Source organism: Medicago sativa, chromosome 3 (assembly GCF_051527215.1).
Source record: "Medicago sativa cultivar Bolivia chromosome 3, Bolivia_mono, whole genome shotgun sequence".
Classification (NCBI taxonomy): domain Eukaryota; kingdom Viridiplantae; phylum Streptophyta; class Magnoliopsida; order Fabales; family Fabaceae; genus Medicago; species Medicago sativa.
This window is the reverse complement of record NC_140751.1, coordinates 13,176,224-13,195,985: the sequence shown is the minus strand read 5'-3', so window position 1 is coordinate 13,195,985 and position 19,762 is coordinate 13,176,224. Positions and strand designations below refer to the sequence as shown.

Here is a 19,762-nt window from a genome sequence, read left to right as displayed (position 1 = left end):
TAGATAAATTCATAACATAATTGATGTTTTGATAATCACTTTTTGTATCTAAACTTCACGCTTTCGGATCGTTTGTTAGATTGAGACATCATCGAATAATCGATACGATCAAATATTGGATCGTTTAATAGTTTGAGAAATCAACGATTAAACGATACAATTGATTTCACAATATTATTTGGACACGAATGATATTGTCGAGGGATACGTGAATATTTCAATTAAAAGCTAGAATCCATATATGTGGTCATTAGGTTACATGTGATGCTTGGTCAAGGAACTCTAATCCTAACAAGCTTACGCCTTATTAATCTTCGCTTTATCATAGCAATTAGTTCTTGTAGTTTTAACAAACAAACCAATTACTCTTTTAACTTGAAATGATAATTGATGTTGAACGGTCTGTGATATCGCACTAGTACCTGAGGAGACGATATAAATACTTACTTTTGATCGTTGCAAAAAACTACATCAGCGACTCAGTTTTCAAAACCGTTTTCAACCTCGATCACGTCAAAACAATCCCAATCATTTAAACCTTTTAAACCCTACTATGTAACCTCACTTTTATTCGAAAACATTTCAATTCAACCTATTTTATATTTTCTAACTTTCATTGTAATAAAATACTTATTTTATATTATAAAAAAGTTTTGTTTATCATAAAAAAAAAGCTCTATTTAAGGATATTTTTGTCATTTTATTAATACACATTTCTTTTTTGTTACACACGTCTTTTTTTTCAAATGAGTTGACTTCTTGGTGTTTGGCTGATATGGAATGAACGCAACAACAAGCTTTTCAATAACATAGAAACTCCAATCTTACAACTTATAGATAAAGTAAAGTTCCATTCGTATTGGTGGCTAAAAGCTAATAACGTTTCATTTGTGTACGGTTCTCAGAGATGGTGGTCGGACCCTAGCTATGATGTGTTTGGGTCTTGACTAACCTTTTTGTATATACATTGTATTGTCGATTTGTTTCTTGGGGTGGGTTCCCTGGTACACCTTGTACTGAGGAATGCTTACCGCCGGTGTTAATATATATCTATATTCTTTACACTTTCTGTTATTGCCTTTGTCTTACTTTTATCAACCAAACCTAGAATAACAAAGATTAACTTGCCTAGATTTATTTATCTCAAGAACTAAAGATTGCTTTTAATTTTTTTGGTATCTAAATTTCATTAAATTTTTGTGGCCATATTTTTTTTTAAATTTTATCATGTGATATACAGTTTAATAAATAAATATGTGCATTGTGGGGTTGGGTGGACTATGTCTAGTTTTTTGTATTTTTCACTTAAAAGGTACTACATATTAATTTTTTTTTGTTCGAAAAATATATTATTTTTCTTAATGTAAAATGTAGTAAGTTTTGTTTTTCCGTCAAGTAGTTTAATGTCCTTCACACCTCAACCTCCATCTCACGTGAAGAAAACCGAGAATTCAGAACCACTATCTGAAATCCACCCTCCGGCTCTTGTTCTAGTTAGTGAAGTTTCTCACATGGACGAGTATTAAGCTTTTAAGTCTTACTGTTTGGATTAATTGACGCTAGTTCAATTTTCTAATATTATTATTCAAAAAACTACAATTAATTACAAGACGGAAAAGTACATTCCTTCAAAACAAGACGAAAAAGTACATACGCAAGTATAATTTGATTCTTGTCAACAACTCTTAATTTTGTGTCAAAAAACAATGAACTAATTTTGCATAATTTTTTTGGTTAATTTTATGCTTTACTTATTACAATAAGATGACAAAATCCGAAAAACCCACCCACCTGGACTTTATTCCCAGAGAAAAATAAGACAACAAAGATCATGCATATGTTATACCCAAATGAAAATAATCAATAAAAAAAAATAACTTTTGTCCCAATGTTTCAAACACCATTCGGTGTGTGTTTTGCATTGCCATTTGAATATTTTGAATTTCTGAATCCATGTCTTGTCCCCTCTAGGAATCTCTTCACTATTTTCATGCTTGGCTTAATCACAATCTCTTGATGCAGATGTTGATAATCTCCATCCCTTAAGATGGCTTCAAAGACTTCTGTGGAATCAATTTTGTTTATCATCGATCCAAGCTTATCAGCCATATTTTGGATCTTTGACAGTTGATTTTTAGCCAATACGAAGGTGTTTTGTTTGGTTTTTCTAATAGATTCCTGTAATGTCTTTTCCTTTTGAGCATCATCTATAACTTTCTTCATTTCCATTTCAAAATAAGAATCGAGCTCAGGAACCCCAATTGCCCTTCTAATTCCTTTTGTGTTATCTGCTCCCGGTACAAAAAAGTCTCTTATCTCATCTACCATCCCTGCCGCAACCATTTCATCTACTCTTTTGTCCAAATATGGAAACAGAATAGGCAGAGACACATCTACCCAAATAAAACAGCAATCATATTTTGAATGAAATGCAATAGTTGGGTCCTCGAGTAATTTTTTAAGGTAAGAATTTGACCCTCCTACAATAATAGGTAAGTGTCCATTTTGAGTTATGAGATCTATAACATCAAGCACGTGCTTGCAAAAATCATCCATAGTAAAATCATATTCTGGATCATCGATGATGCCTAATATATGATGGGGAATTGAACAACGTTCAGATTCCTGTACCTTATTGGTGACAATGTCAAGGCCTTTATAGACTTGAATTTTGTCAGAATTGATGATCTCAGATGGGAATTGAGTTCCTATGTTGATGGAAAGTTTAGTCTTCCCGGTTCCTGTTGCACCCAATATAAACAAAACCTTTTTCTTTTCTGTTAAGGTTGAGGTAGTCAAAGCCATGAGATTTTTTTGATGTAAAATCTGAAGAAAAAACAACACAAAAAACGTAATTAAAATCAGCAAATTTAAAATAAACTTAAAATATTGAATCATAATGCATTACCTCTATGAATCTACTTAGTAAGGGAGTGAGTTATACCAAGAAGAGGTTTGATATATAATATGTGAGAAAACTCGCTCTCTGTATTTTTTGCTGTTGTGATGAGTGAAGTGAACTCAACTATGCTATATAATGTTCCTGAAGAATAACTATTATTTAATTAAAAATTATAAGATCGGAAAAAGTTAAAGAAAATAATTGTTATATAGTAACAATTAAAAATTAATTAATATTGCAGTAAAAAAGATTCAAAAATAATATTATTATTTTTGTTCAAGTAGAAATAACATTATTTACCTGCTATAAATGTGATTATAACCTTATAGTTAATTATATATATAATTTGATATCTTTCCTTTAAAATAAATTGTGTTAAATTCAGTCAATGGTCAACAAAAAAAATAAAATGTTGTCTATTTTGCAATGCATGATATCTTTTTTGAAGATGTTTGAATTTTTTTTATAAAATGTAGAATGCATAAAAAAAAGTCATATTTCTATGAGGAAAATAAGTAATTTTAAATATGAGTAAAAAACAAAGTTGTTTTTAATTAAGGAAGACCAATTGTAGCCGTCCACGTGAGCTTAGCTCAGTTGTTAAGGATAATGCATAATATATGCAATGTTTGAGCTTCGAACCCCGGACACCCAAAAAAAAAAAAAAAGACCAATTGTAGCCGAAAATTTTATTGTAAATCAAATACATATGTTTCATAATTGAATATGTTAAATAAATTATGAAAAACGGAAATATCATTATGTTAATTTAGTTAGGGAAAACAAGTTTTGGCTTGACCTATGTAATATATGTATATGCAGAACGGGTCCCTTGAATTTGAATGCTTGGGGTAAATCCAAACGTATGGGTAACCTTCGAGGATATACGTGTCGCTAAGTCATTTTATGACGGTTCAAGTAACCTTCGTTACAACTATCATAAAAAATATTGCGATTGTTTGTACCTGTCACGAAGTGATTTTTGTTTTTGTTACATTTATCATTAAATTAAATTTGATAGTTTATTAAATAACAATAAATCTTAAATTTAAATTAAAAATATTGATAACTACTTAAAAAGCAAAAAAAATAAAATAATACAAAACTATAAATGACTAAAATTGATAAAAACTATAAATGACCAAAATTGATAAAAACTATAGGTTGAGAGTTAGAGAGTGAATTCTCTCTTTGTTTATGAGCCATCTTTGCGCTCTAAAATGGTTTCTTCATGGAAGTGTTGTGAACCCACACCTCATACTCACATGTTTAACCCGCCATTTTTAGCGGGGTGGGTTGAGACTTTGAACTCGCCACGATAAGGGTGCCCGCTCCGCCTAACCCACTAAAAAGAGGGACAATGATGGGGCGGGGCGGGTTGGCCCGTTGGATTGATATGTTAAAAAGAAACTCTCTTTTTAACTTCTTTTTATTCATATTTCACAATCAATTTCCAATTTTCACCTTCATATATTGGGGGAAAAAATTCAATTAATTTTGTCACTTTTGGTTTATGATTTTAGCCTTATATTTTTAACAATTAGTTGATTCATAACTCATGGAGTTTTTATTTTCTATGTCTATTGATTTATTATAGAATTATAGAAGATGTAATTTATATGCTTGAATAATTATTTTTATATTGTTAGTGGAGTCATTAGTTATATATATATATATATATATATATATATATATATATATATATAGATTTCTTTAAATTGGTCCCCGTGAGCTTAGCTCAGTTGGTAAGGACAATGCATAATATATGCAAGGTCCGGGGTTCGAACCTCAGACACCATCAAAAAAAATTATTTCTTTAAATTGGCTTTAAATTTATATATTTTTACATTGTTTATGTGAAGATTTTAATTAATATTTTTTAATAAAACATTGACGGGCCAACCCGCCGGTCCGCCATAAAACGGGGTGGGGTGAGATTTTCAACCCTATTTCTTTAGTTGGCTCGCCCCGCTCCAACCCTTTTTAGACGGGCTATTGACAGGGCAAGGAGGGACGGGGGCGGGTTGGCCCTTTTTTCCATTCTTAACTTTCACCATATCTAGATGACGAACTTGATATAAACTCGGGGGGGGGGGGGGGGGGGGGGTTTGTTCAACCCGAGGAGAATGATACATATACAGACATACAGATAACATACACTACTACAAAAATGGGCTTATATAGCGCTTTTTTTTGGCTTTAGGTAGCGCTTTTGAAGCGCTATTGTAAATGGCGCTGGTAAAAGTAATATAGCGCTTTTTTTCTGTATAAAGCGCTAGCTATAGCAGGGTTTATATAGCGCTTTATGTCAAAAAGTGCTAGCAAAGGTTATCCTAAGATAGCGCTTTCAAAAATAAACGTCATCTAAGACAAGTTTAAAAACAGCGTTTTTGTTTTAAAAGCGCTATGTAACAATAGGTTTAGATAACGCTTTATAAAGGAAAAAAAGCGCTAGGAAAAGCATTTATTTTATTTTATTTTTGTCAAAAAAATTCCTTTCCAGATAGCGTTTTTTTTATTAATTTAAAGTAATATATATATATATATATATATATATATATATATATAAAGTCTGAAATTTAAAGGGAAATGTATATAATTTAGGCACATTATAATTGAGACTATTATTTATCGAATAAAACATAACCATATCATAAAAAATGTATGTATATATAGCATAAAAGTCAGAAATGTATAGCCTCTAATATGGTAACATGGATATCTCTAAGAGTTACAACTAATTAGTTGACATAAAGATCAAAATCTTCTATGGTATCATGCAGTCTTCATCTATCTTCTTGGTCTTCTCAACATTTTTATCCAAAACAAGCACGCAAATCATCATTCATTTCCAAATTTCGTTCACTCTCCTCCACCTGAATATATACCAGAAAACGCCATTAAGCAATAACGCTATATTATATTAGAGATAAATTCAAAGTACTACTGATCATGAGTAGAAATTAAAGCAAGATTATAAATTAAAACAACTACGTACCACTTCTAGCAAATATATTTAGAAACATTAAACTCACCTTATTATAAAAAAAATCATATAACTTTTAGGCTGATCATGAACCGACACCATTCTTCTTAGATTTCTATTAGTTTATCTTTTGAGTATGTCACACACTTGAAACCATGAATGTACTGTATATATTATAACATTAAAAATAACCATGTTACTTAATAAACTTAATTATACATAGATATTATACTTTAATATAAAAAAACATACCAACTTTGGAATCTCATTTAGTTTTGAAATGAGAATATCTTTCATAAACCTCATCACAAAGTACCCGCAATCTATACCATTTTCTTGGCAAGGACACTACAAAAAATAAAATAATAAGTAATTGTATAAGTTAGTTTATTTGGTATGCCATGTAGAAGTCACGATGGATGATTATGGAATTGATTAGTAGGTTATACAAAAGGCATATGCATAGTGTATATCATATTATCACATCATTCAATTAGTTTATTAGAAAATAATTCTAGTCACACACAAAAAGTGTTATTGTTTATATATATATACAAAAAAAATTGGACCAAAAGAAAAATTATTCATCTTACTAGTTGTGTAGAGTTTAATTAAACCCAAAATCTTTAATAAACAATTGTCAAATTTCAGTAATTATTCATCAAACAAAAATTTTGAATTTTCGATTGTCAAATTCATCCTAATCACTAACAGTGAAGTCTTAAATTTAGTTTGAACCTTGAAAACCTAAAATATCCAGATGAAAATATGAAAAAATTAAAGAATATTTGAGTTAAATTGAGGTAAGGAAAGAATGAAGATGGTACCTGAGATGAAGAATTGAGTATTGAAAAAGCTGTAACCGGTCGACGGCAGCGACGATATGATGTACCGCAATTAAGAGTGAGATAGAGGTGGTTGTTCTGGAATGAATCGAAAGAGACGGTAATGGTTTTGGAATAGATCGAAGGAAGCGAGTGATGGTGATGAATGAATTGATAGATATAGGTGGTTGGTGATGAATGAATCAATAGAGGTGGTGGTTCTGGACTGAATTTCCTGCACACGATCTAATGAAAGTTTTGAGTAAAGTAGTTTTGGGTTATGTTATTAATTGCTTTAAAAAATACGTTTAATGAAAATTATGTTATAGTTTTTATTTTATCTTTAGGATGCATTAAAATAGGGATTTCCATTAAAATTGGGATTCTTTGTTACTTTTGAGTATATAACAAAAAGAAGTTACGCTTTGTTGTTAGTGTATAAAGCGTTTTTTTTTTTGTGTAACAAAAAAAAGCATTTTTTTTTCAAATATAAATAAAAAAACAAAAAACGCAAATTTCATGAAAATTATGTTATAGTTTTTATTTTATCTTTAGGATGCATGAAAATAGGGATTTCCATTAAAATTGGGATTCTTTGTTACTTTTGAGTATATAACAAAAAGAAGTTACGCTTTGTTGTTAGTGTATAAAGCGTTTTTTTTTCAAATATAAATAAAAAAAAACAAAAAACGCAACGTGCAAATTAGGATTTATGGAAAAGTAGGATTTAGTGGGACCAGGACATTTGATTTGTTTTTTTTTCGTGCAAATTGATATTGTTTTTTTTTAGTGCGAAAACTAGCATGGTAGGGTGGTGGTCATGCAAAGTCTACACAACTTTTATGCACGAAAATAATATCAATTGTGGTTAAAATTTTCTTTTACTCAACCAAGAGGGTTCATATTGAGTGTTTTTGCTTTTAACTTCAGATCTTGTTGCTAAATTTGTTCATTTAATGAAATGCAATGAATGATAAATCTCGGTCTTTTACATTTCATACATAAAAGGATTATTTTTTGTCCACATTTTAAATTTCGTGTATATTGTTTTGTGAAAATAAAATTGTAATGTTAGATGATATTTAAAACATTGTCGGAAATATTGTTGGAAAAACCAATTTTAATGTCGCTATTCGGTAACACAAAATTATATTGTCTCGAAAAAACCGCACCAACCGATTCAACCAAAACCGCATTAGTTTGGTTTGGTTTGGTTCAAATTTTATTTTAAAAGTCAACCGAACCAAACCAAACTACATGTTTTTTTACCTTGCAGTTCGGATGACTTTTAATCTCAAAACCGAACCAAACTGCACTGCGAACACCTCTAGTATTGAGTTCTGATTCTAGTCTATCCATTTGATTTAAATCACATTGAACTAGATATTGCTTTTTCTTGGAATACTTCTTATTGATCGTATCCCAACAAGAGGAAATTTTGCGTGCTGTAACGTGTTGCATCCGGTTAATAGTCCTAGAGATTGTCTTCTTACCAATTCACCTTTCTTTGCATTATGGTGTAGTGTTTTTGTTTGTGAAGTGGTTTAGATTAATTATGCACGTAACGATTTGGGTGCTTTGGAAAGCTAGGAACGAGAGAATTTTTATAAAGTTTACAAAGGTGGTGGTAGAGGTCTTTGACGAGATTAAGGGGGTTTCTTGGGGATGGAGTTTAATGAGGTTGAAGGAACCCGTCCTTATTTTCAGAGTGGTGCTGGGATCCCGGTGATTTCCTCATGAGGTAGAGGGTGTGTCTTTTAGAGGTTCTTCTGTTTATTCCAGCTCAGCAGCTTCTGTATCTAGTGATGGTTTTGAATGTTCTGCTGCATTTCTACTGAGATTTTGAGGCTCCCCTAGGGGTTATTCCAACACTGGTTTTTTATTTTTCTTTCAGTTCTGCTGATCCCTGTTATGTTGTGGCTGTTTTTGTCAGTTTTTGCTATTAGTTGACTTAAATGCTGCTTTGTGTTGTTGTGTATATTTATATCAGTTTAGCTGAGGCCGGCCATCTTATGGCTGTGTTGGTTTCAGTATGTTTCGCTTGTATACGGCGCCCGTTGTTTTGTATTTCATTTGTGGCTAGCTCTCCGCGTCTTGTACAAACTATGCGTTAATAATATTTTGCGGATTCAAAAAAAAAAAAAAAAAATTCACATTGATCTCAATGCAAGGGAATGTCTTTCGTAGTTATTTCAGTAAAAGATCATATCATATCCAGCCACAAATTATAGTATGAGTCACAAATATATATGGTATCTGAATTGATACTTTAGAAAATTAAATTTACTATGTACAAAATTTGTACTACAAATTACAATAGTTGCAAAAGGTAAACTTCATTTAATTGAAAACGACAATTTCAGGACCTCAAAATAATAATTAATATTGTGCACATTGACACAAGAACGGTGATATGTAGTGGAACACTTATTACAATTGATAAATTCTCCTTCTCCTTCCCATCCTTCATAAACTAAACAAACAATGTATGTAAGGAAGCTTCAACATCATTTTCTAGTGTTTCAATTAATCTGAACAACAAAAGACTTCCCTTAAGTTCTAATGCCAAAAAATAATAATTATGTGCAGATAGGCACAAGATCTGTGATATGTGAAGGGACACTTCGATAAATTCTCCTTCTCCTTCTCCACAAACTAAACAAATAACGTTATGTTTGGATGGTATATCACCCAAATGTGTTTGTATGGTTTCATAAGATTGTTAAAAAGAAAAATTTCTCCACACGGTCCCTTTATCTTTGACCTTGCAAGCTGCCAATCAAGCTGTAAAAATAAAAAATTATGATTAAAAAAATAAAATAATTGATTCCAAACAAACAGAACAATAAAAATACCTTCATTATCATGTTCGTATTTTCTTTTTTACTTTTTATATTTTATTTTGGTTTATTTTGTATATAATATTTTGTTTTTCATTGATATACAGTTCCAAAACGACTATTTACTAATTAATATTCAGGAATTAAATAAAAAAATAGAGACAATGGAGATTGAGATGCAAACTCACAAACGCCACACAGCTTCTTGTTTTTCACCGTCAGAAACACATATCTGCATATCTCTTGACTTGAAATGGGTGGAACTTGATGTTTTAATCAAAGAAATCACACTCGTTAAACTAATAGAAAAGATATAACTTGTGATAAACCAAATAGAACATATGGTAGCTGATGGTGACGAAGAAATAAAAAGAACCTTCAACATGCTGAGCATCAAAGTGTTTCCTGGAGGTAGAAAGATTTCAGATCAAGATTTAGCACAAATCAAAAGAAACAAAAATAATAAAATGAACAAATGAATGAAAAGTGTGGAATCACAAGTGATAAGGTATATACCTGAAGCTAGATTACATTGAATCTTTTAATCTTTGCAAACGTAAGTAAGGAGCAGCTGCAATGGTGCTAGGGATTTAAAAATTAGGGTTTAGAAGATATTTTTGTAGCAGCTGCGGCAACAATATTGTGGAGTTAGGCAATACGGTTTAGAAATCTTTATCTTTATATTTTTATATATAATATATATATATATATATATATATATATATATATATATATATAATATATAATATACAAATACAAATGCCTTCCTAAAAATCAGCTGTACATGTGACATCTTCACATTCCCCATCTCATTTAATGTCTTCTTATCATCCAATCAAAATGGATTACGACACATTTATTTTATATCAACCAATAAAAAAAGGATCATGACTCATTTGTTTTTTCATGAGCCAATCAAAATGGACCATGACTCATTTGTAAATTAATACATGATTATTTTCCTATATTTTTTGATAAGGCAAGAAATAGGTTAGGCATCAAGGAGGCCGGAAACATCCCAACTAAGTTGGCACACAACCGGAACTCCCATCTTGTACCACCCACTCCATATATATTATTAAAAAAGGGAAAAAGATATATGCACGACGGGGACTTGGCCAAAACCCTCAACAACAAAAAAAGCGAGAAAGAAAAAGAAAATTAACAACCTAGGGAAATCGATAATTCATTTTTCCATATATATATATATTTCTCCTCCTCTTCTTGCAACAAGAATATTTGTAAAGTCCTGCCTCTTATCTGGCTTGCAACTGTTGGAGATATTTAGGTGCCTAGTAATTGATTGATTTTTTTCAAATAAGATGCCGGAGGTGGAGGAAATCGTAGATGCTATTATGTTTATTACTACTTGTACTACTCACATTTTGATCTAATAATTTTTTTTGCTATTAAAAAATTTGTGATTGTTAAAAATCTTTTGGAAATTTTATATCAGATTGAAACATGCACAAATAGTATGCTATCTAAGAATCTAGCTTATTTAACTTTGTCATTGATGCGATACATAACTTGACAGATGAATGGTTTTTTATAGTAACACAGAGAAATCATTGAAATTGAGTTGGAGAATAGAAAACAAGAAGGCGACAATGAGATAAAGAACAAACCAATCTCAAAGATAGTAAATTTATATAATGATATAAGGTAGGTATGAAATTTTGTCATTCCATATGCAGTTAAGTTTTCTTCCAACTTTTATGCACGAAAATCATATCAATTGTGGTGAAAATTTTCCTTTACTCAACCAAGAGGGTTCATATTGAAAATTTTTGCGTTTAACTTCAGCTCTTGTTGCTAAATCTGTTCATTTAATGAAATGTAATGAATGATAAACAAATATTAGATTTGCCTAAGAAGAGGAATTTGCATAACATCGTTAAATCATATGAAATAACAACCTCGAAATGAACATCGTAACCCATTTACAATTTCCATCAAATGCAAGTATTACGTAATAAGAGCCTCCAACTAGGTAAGTAAAAATTTAAGAAAAAATATAGGTAGCAAAAACAAAATAACAGGACAGTAGCTACAGATACTTTAAGAAAAAAAATGAACGAAACATCTTAATACCATCGTTAAATATTTGATCCAAATCTGCCACATAATCACAGTATCATACACTTCTAGGATTCATTATTTGACAATTGCTTTACATATATTTTGAATTTTATCTTTACGGTTTAGCTAAGACATTGTACAAAAGTAAAGTAACATGCCACTTATTAATTAAAGTTACCTTTTAGTTAGTCATTGATTTTAGCACAAAACAAATTGCTTCAGATGAGTTCTGATTCTTGTCTATCCATTTGATTTAAATCACATTAAACTAGAGATTGCTTTTTCTTGGAAACTTCTTATTGATCGTAGCCCTACAAGAGGAAATCTTGCGTACTGTAACATGTTCCATCCGGATAGTCCTAGAGATTGTCCTCTTTGCCAAGGGCATGAGGAAAATCAATTCACCTTTCTTTGCATTGTGGTGTAGTGTCTTGGTTTCTGCAGGGTTCAGGTTAATTTGGCACATAACGATTTGGGTGCTTTCGAAAGTTAGAAACGAGAGAATTTTTACAAATTTTACAAAGGTGGTGGTAGAGGTCTTTAACAAGATTAAGGGGGTTTCTTGGGGATGGAGTTTAATGAGGTTGAAGGAACCCGTCCTTATTTTATGAGTGGTACTGGGATCCAGGTAATTGCCTCATGAGGTCGAGGGTGTGTCTTTTAGAGGTTCTTCTGTTTATTCCAGCTCTGCAGCTTCTGTATCTGCTGCTGGTATTGAATGTTCTGCTGCATTTCTGCTGATATTTTGTGGCTACCCTTATGGCTGTGTTGGTTTCAGTGTGTTTCGCCTATCTACGGCGGCCGTTGTTTTGTATTTCATTTGTGGCTAGCTCGCTGCGTCTTGTACAAACTATGCGTTAAAAATATTTTGCAGATTCAAAAAAAAATCACATTTATCTCAACTCAAGAGAATGTCCTTCGTAGTTATTTAAATAAAAGATTATATCATATCCAGCCACAAATTATAATGAGTCACAAACTAGACAAATATTAAATTTAATCATTTTACATACATGGATATAGCAGTAGCTTAGTTTTGTAGGCAGCAGATTCCATGCTTTGAGAACTTATGCAAGTACCTGATGCTAGCATCCTCCTCCCTCATATAGCTCAAAATGATTAACATATATTCGTCATCAGGAAGAACTTATCAGGCAAATGAAATGTTGGATAACAGATGTCTTGGATTTAACCTATTCTCAATGCTGAATCTGAGAAGTTTGGGTGGTTCAAAGAGCACTAAAGGTTTCCAACCAAGTTGCTCCATCCAAAAATGCATCACCACATTCAGTTTGTCAAGCGAAAATAGTATAAATTTAGGTTGTCTTTTAAATATATGCAAAAATTTAATATAGAATGTGTAGTATAAATTAAACGGTAAATGCATATATGCATGAATGTCTAGTACAAATCAAGCAAAAATTTAACATTTGGTTTCATGCGAGCATCTATATAACCAGGACAGTAACTTCAGAAACAGGGATAATGTGTTTTTGAAAGCTTGAATTTGCAAAGTGGGGGCTTCTGACACAGTGTCGACTATGTCTTTAGCATGAGTGATCTGAATTTTGTCTAACAAATCGAATATATGTGGTAACTGAATTGATGATGCTTTAGTGAAAAATAAATTTACAATGTACAAAATTTGTACTACAAATTACAATATTTGCACAAAGTAAACTTCAATGTCATTTTCTAGTGTTACAATTCATCGGAAACCAAATGGAACCAAAAGGCTTCGCTTAATTGAAAAAGACAACTTCATTGCCTCAAACAAAGACACTTATTACAATTGATAAATTCTCCTTCTCCTTCCCATCATCTTTCACAAACTAAACAAACAATGTCTGAAATAATAATTATGTGCATATAGGCACAAGATCGGTGAAATGTGGAGGGGCACTTATTTCAGTTGATAAATTCTCCTTCTCCACAAACTAAACAAACAATGTCTGGACGATATCTGATCACCCAAATGTGTTTGTATGGTTTCATAAGATTATTAAAAAAAAAAAAAAAAACATTTCCACCTGGTCCCTTTATCTTTGACCTTGCAAGCTGCCATTCATGACACGAGATCAGTGATAAGTGGAGGGACACTTATTACAGTTGATAAATTCTCCTTTATCAATGGTCTTGCAAGCTGCCAATCAAGCTGTAAAAAAAACAAAAAAAAAAATTTAAAAAAATAAAATAATTGATTCCAAACTAACAGATCAATCAAAATACCTTCATTATCATGTTGTATTTTCTTTTTTACTTTTTATATTTTGTTTTTCATTGATATACAGTTCCAAAACGACTATTTACTAATTAATATTCATGATTTAAATAAAAAAAATACAGAGAATGGAGATTGAGATGCAAACTCACAAATGCCACACAGCTTCTTGTTTTTCACCGTCAGAAACACTTATCTGCATATCTCTTGACTTGAACAGAGTGGGACTTGATGTTTTAATCAAAGAAATCACACTTGTAAAAGTAACAGAAAAGATATAACTTGTGATAGACCAAATAGAACATATGGTGGATGATGATGACGAAGAAATAAAAAGCATCTTCAACACACTGAGCATCAAAGTGTTTCCTGGAGGAAGAGAGATTTCAGATCTAGTTTTACATTAAATTAAAAAAATAAAAATAATAAATGGAACAAATGAACGAAAAGTGTGAAATCATAAGTGATAAGGTATATACCTGAAGCATGTATTTGATTACATTGAATCTTTGCAAAAGTAAGTAAGGAGCTGCTGCAATGGTTCTGGGGATTTAAAAATTAGGGTTTAGAAGATGTTTGTGGTGCAGCTGCGGCAACAATATTGTGTATATATATATAGCAAATGAGGAGGTGGTGGGGATTTGGAATAAAGGGTTTGCTTTGGTGGCCATTTGTAATTGGTGCTTTATTTTGGTTGTTTAATTTCTGTTTGATGAAAATATTAATTTCTATATTAATTAATATATATTTATAAAAGTGAAGTTGATCAATTTAAAAGTGAGACGACCCATAAACCGAATGTTTTGGTTTAAATGTTGTGTCTCTCTCTTTTATGTGATTGTTTTAACTCAATTTAGACTATCATCCGGGCTCGTCTCATTACCAAACTAATATAAACAAAATAAATAAATTACAACCACACCAATGCATTGGTCTTAGAGGTGAGATATTTGAACCCATTAAGTTAAATTGAGTTCCATTGGATGGAGATTAATTGGTGTTTTATTTTATTTATTTTATGAAATTTTTTAATTTCTACATTAATGAATACATTTAAAAAAAATTGTCACAAAAAAAATATATTTTGTAATGTAAAATGTGTTTATATTTAATATTTGTATATTGTTTTGACAAAAATTTGTTTATAGTATTTCACTAATCAAATCATTCAAAAAAGTATTTCATTAATCAAAATGTGATCTTGGAGGGTCTAAAGGTGTGAGAAATATTTTTTGATTATGATGGTTATATATTTCTAAGCCTAAGAGTGAAAGTGGATGATCACGGAGGGGTGATGCATTGTAGGAAGATATCATTTTTCCCGATAGGGTTTAAGAGGTTGTGAGTTTAAGAGGTGTGTCAAATTGGTGGAACGAGATCTCATTATTGCGAACAGGGAAACTAGAGTCTACATATTGGTTCTATGATGGTATCTTTAGAAAGGTTATAGATGGCTAGTATACATATTTTGAATGATCACTGGTTTTGTGTAATTCTTTTCCCCGAACTGTTTTAGATTTTTGTCCTGAAAGAAACTAAAGTTATTGATATACTGGGAGAGAGGGGTCGGATCGTAGGCGGAGGATTTCATGTAGGAGCTTATGATTTTGGGTGATCTACTCTGACCTTTAGAGAGTCCTATCATCTCTAAATGTGTAGATTTTATGCGGGAGCTTATTCACTGAAGTCAGCTTATAGGTTTCTTCATAGTTGAGCTAGTGAGGTTGATGGGTGATCAGAAGATATTGCGCAACCCACTAGAATCTTTTTTCTTTAAGGATTATAGTTAATTATAGGGTTTCTCTTATGTTTTGAGTAATGAGCGTATTTAGTCAGTTTGTCGCCTTTTTTATAGACGTTCTTTTTAAAGTAGGTGACAGTATCATGTGCTTAGGTGGTTAGTGGTGGGAGTATGGTTTACCTTCAAATTTAGTGAGTCTTGTTAGAATTATGTTAAATTTGGGTGGTGGGAAAAAGTACATGTAAGGTTTCTTACTAGTCTAGAAAAAATATCGTGTGTTCCTTGAGGAGATCCCCAAATGGTCTCATATTTTGTGAGCAAGAGACATATTCCTTGTATGAGTTGGATTATGAAAGCATTCTGTGTCAATTGTTAATATAGACAAAATCTTGAGCATCCAAATAACTTGATTTAAAGCTAGAAACTAATCTAAAATGAGTTCCTTGTTTATTAGACTTGGCAATCTCTTCCAGAAGCCTGGCAAACATCATACATAGAAGATCCCTTCTTGACATATGCACTCCTAAAAGCCTAGATATTCTTCTTTTTCCATTTATCCCATGCCATCTCTTCGTTTATGATGTCAGTCCTCACTTCTTATTTTTTAATATTTTGGATCACACATCTAGTGGAAATTCGGATGTTAGAATTAAGTAAATCATGTCATTGTTATGTTGGTATTTCCCTAAATCCCTAGCTGAATAAAGTTGAACTGCATATAATCGTCTATCCTTATTAAAGACCTAAACAACTCAATTGTTTTAACCCTTCTTCTTGACATTAATCAGAGAGAGTGAAAATCAGTGATAGAGCTGCAATGGGGAAAACCGATAATCAATGATTCATGAGAGGGACAAACTGGAATTACTGCATTCTTTCTCTTCTTCCTTTCTAATTGCTTTTCCTCGTTTTCTATCGTTGTTCTTCTTCTATTCGTCATGTTCTCTTCTCTGAAGGTATTGTTTCTCTTTTCATCTCTCTTTTTTACTTTTTGCTTTTGTACGGTATTTAGTGATTCACTTTTTTTTGTTACATGCAACCATGGTTTTATTGTCAAGTTTTTAGTTATTTTATCATCCATCAAGGTATTACTATGTTTCTCTTTTCTTCTATCTCTTTTTTTTTTTGTGCAAAATACCCCTACATGTTCTCATAAAAGATGTTGACTATATCTATTGAATCCATTAGCAATCTACTTTATTATTTCTCCTCCTTTTCTTGCAACAAGAATCATGTAAAGGCATGACTATTAACTATATGGAGCACAGCCATTTGGAAGATTTGGAAGGCTAGAAATAAAATTAATTTCTCAAGTAAGATATTGGTGCGTGGTGGACGAAATTGTAGATACTATTAAACTCACGTCTTGGATGTTGTTTCTAGCTAGGAAGAAAGGGGGTCTTTGTATGTACTTAGAAAGGTTCTCATATACTTTTTTGTGCCCTAATTCATAGTTTGGGTGATTTTAGTTAGGCGGGTTGAGTACCCCTCGTCTTTATACATGGTATGTGTTTATTACTAATTTGTGCCCTAATTCATAGTTTGGGTGATTTTATTTTGCTTTCTGTCTATGGTCAGAATAATGGTACTCTATTTAAATGATATCCAATCAAGGAACTACCATATATGATTAGATTATGTTTAACTACATCAGTATAATACTAAAATCTCCCTTTCACCCTAGATTCAGTATTAGAGTAATCTATATCCTCTCTGTATAATAAACATACAACAGATTCCGTCTGCTTTTCTTGTCACTGGGGATATGTTTTCGCCATCTACAATTGTTTCTTTATAGAGTTACAAAGCCACACTTCATTTTCACATGTTTTGCAATAACCCTAAATTCACAACTAGTACTATTTTGTGCTTGTTGCTTGAGATAATTTCAGTTTTATGAATAATATCTTATGTAGTTCGTTGGTGGAAAAATTCGCTAGTTGTTTCTTACCAATTAATTAAAGAAAAAATTGATAGAAAATATGTACTAATTGTACTGATTGTGAACCTGTGCATCTCTCTCAGGGAATTTATACTTGCCATGTTAATTGTGGTGAAGTGTGGGAAACAACAATTATACCAAGAAATTAGAGAAAAATACAGATTACTCCTTTTGTTGCTTAAGATATTCTCTTAATATTATTGTTAATTTGGTTTTGATAAACTAGTCTGTAAGATTCCGTGTTCAATTTGCAAAAGGAAACAAAATTAGAACTTGAGGCCTGACATCGAAGATCAGTACTCTAAATTTTAAATGTGTTCGTCGATTGAAAAGCAGACTTGTAGTCCTGACCGCGAGAGTTCCGAAAGAAATGTTCATTTTATGGTTATTCTTTTTTCACTGTTGGGAATGACAATTGATAGGTGCCATATTACCTGAGTTACTATTCTCGATGAAATGTACCTTATCGAGAATAAAAGATGGATGGGATTTTCATTTGATGGCGATCAGTCTCTGTTTGGATATAGACCAGTTGATGGCACAACCATCTTTTATCCAGTCTCTTCAATTTAATCACCGGCCACCAGATTTTCGGAGGCTTGAGAAGAGCTTGAGCATTTATCGGAACAGACACGAGAGCACAACGAGTTCTGATAGTAATATAGATCATATATAAGAGCTTGAGACGTTGTTAGAGCATGTTTGTTGTCATTGACATCATTCTAACCAACCTGGCATCGATAAACACACATTTTTATCTACATTAACACTTTTCTTTCCAACTTCAGCGCAGTTTATCTATTATCGTTTTCCGTTTCTTGTTTCAGTTAAAAGAATACATCGATGACACAGAAGATTTCATCAATATTCAGCTGTCTTCTGTTTTCCTTTTTTCTCATATTAGTCACAAAGGTTATACTATTGTATCTTTCCTTATAAATTATAACTTATCAAACAAGAATGAACAACTCACCAGACATGTTCACACAAGAGACTATGCTATCTGTAAGATTGGGGTTTGCATGCCATACCATATTACTCTCCCATTTGATACCAGGTTGCATATTGCTATAACCAATGCAAAAAATTAAGTACAAGCTGAGAAATCCATGGAATCTGATATGGCACTCTACAGCAATATCATCTAAGTTTAGCAAATTAAGTACAATATCAGCAAGGCTAGTTTATGTGTTTTGACTTTTGAGAGCAAGACATAAAATCCAAAATGATTGTCTCAATTAATTTTGGTATTTGTATAATCTTCCTGATATATCTTCTATCACAGAAGTTTTTCGCTTTCCTTTCTTTCTTTCTTGCATAAACTATCTATCATGTAATCACCCATCATCATACTCAAACTGCCAAAATTCCCAAAAAAAATAAAAAATAAAAAATACTCCTGTTGATATTGTCTCTCACACGTATTTTATAAAAAATGCTGAACTAAAATCCATTTGTACATATTTACTCCATTTTCTGTTAAATACCGTTTTTGTGGAAGTTGTTTTAAAATATTTGCGTCTAAACTGCTTGTGATTTGATTTTTTTTCTAACTTACATTCGATGAGGTTATATTTAAGATGTTATTATGTCTTTAGCCCATTTAGGGCTAAACACCTATTTTATGCAACCACTCTTAGATTATGTTTGTCTGAAACGCATTAAATTTGTAATTTTTTTTTCCTTTAGCTGACATGCAATGAAGTTTCGAAGTTCGTTTCAAGAGGTTGAGACAAACGTTAACCCACTATGTCTTTCATTAATCACAATATTTCCCCGCCTCTTCTTGCCACAAGAATCATTGTAAAGGCCTGACTCTTATCTGGCTTGCAACCGTTTGAGAGATTTGGGAGGCTAGAAATGGAATTATTATTTAACTTTGCTATTGACGGGAAACATAACTTGACAGATCAACAGTGGTTTTTTATGGTAGCATAGAGAAATCATTGAAATTGGGTTAGAGAATAGAAAACAAGAAGGCGACAATGACATAAAGAATAAATCAATCTCAAAGATGGTAAACTTGTAAAATGATATAAGGTAGAAGGTATATGGAATGTAGATGCTATTATGTTTATTACTATTTGTACTTCTCTCATTTTGATCTAATAATTTTCTTTTTTTGCAATTAAAAAAATTATGATTGTTAAAAATCTTTTGGAAATTTTATAACAGATTGAAACATGCACGTATAGTATTCTATCAAAGAATATAGCTTATTTAA

At 31.6% G+C, this 19,762-nt stretch overlaps 1 protein-coding gene and 2 long non-coding RNA genes across 3 annotated transcripts; all 3 read right to left on the bottom strand.

The window, feature by feature from the left end:
- Positions 1-1,893: 1,893 nt before the first annotated feature.
- LOC146935869 (adenylate isopentenyltransferase 5, chloroplastic-like) lies at positions 1,894-18,208 on the bottom strand. Its single transcript, XM_085750933.1, has 2 exons — positions 18,116-18,208; positions 1,894-2,826 (listed from the first exon to the last, which is right to left on the bottom strand). Exons 1-2 carry the CDS (start codon positions 18,206-18,208, stop codon positions 1,894-1,896), a joined length of 1,026 nt encoding a protein of 341 aa, XP_085607059.1.
- LOC146935871 (uncharacterized) lies at positions 5,554-6,071 on the bottom strand. The gene is made up of 2 exons (XR_015030389.1): positions 5,938-6,071; positions 5,554-5,778 (listed from the first exon to the last, which is right to left on the bottom strand). It is a non-coding gene; the product is annotated as an uncharacterized LOC146935871 (long non-coding RNA).
- On the bottom strand, positions 13,279-14,435 carry LOC146935870 (uncharacterized). Its single transcript, XR_015030390.1, has 3 exons — positions 14,335-14,435; positions 14,008-14,224; positions 13,279-13,789 (listed from the first exon to the last, which is right to left on the bottom strand). It is a non-coding gene; the product is annotated as an uncharacterized LOC146935870 (long non-coding RNA).
- Positions 18,209-19,762: the final 1,554 nt, after the last annotated feature.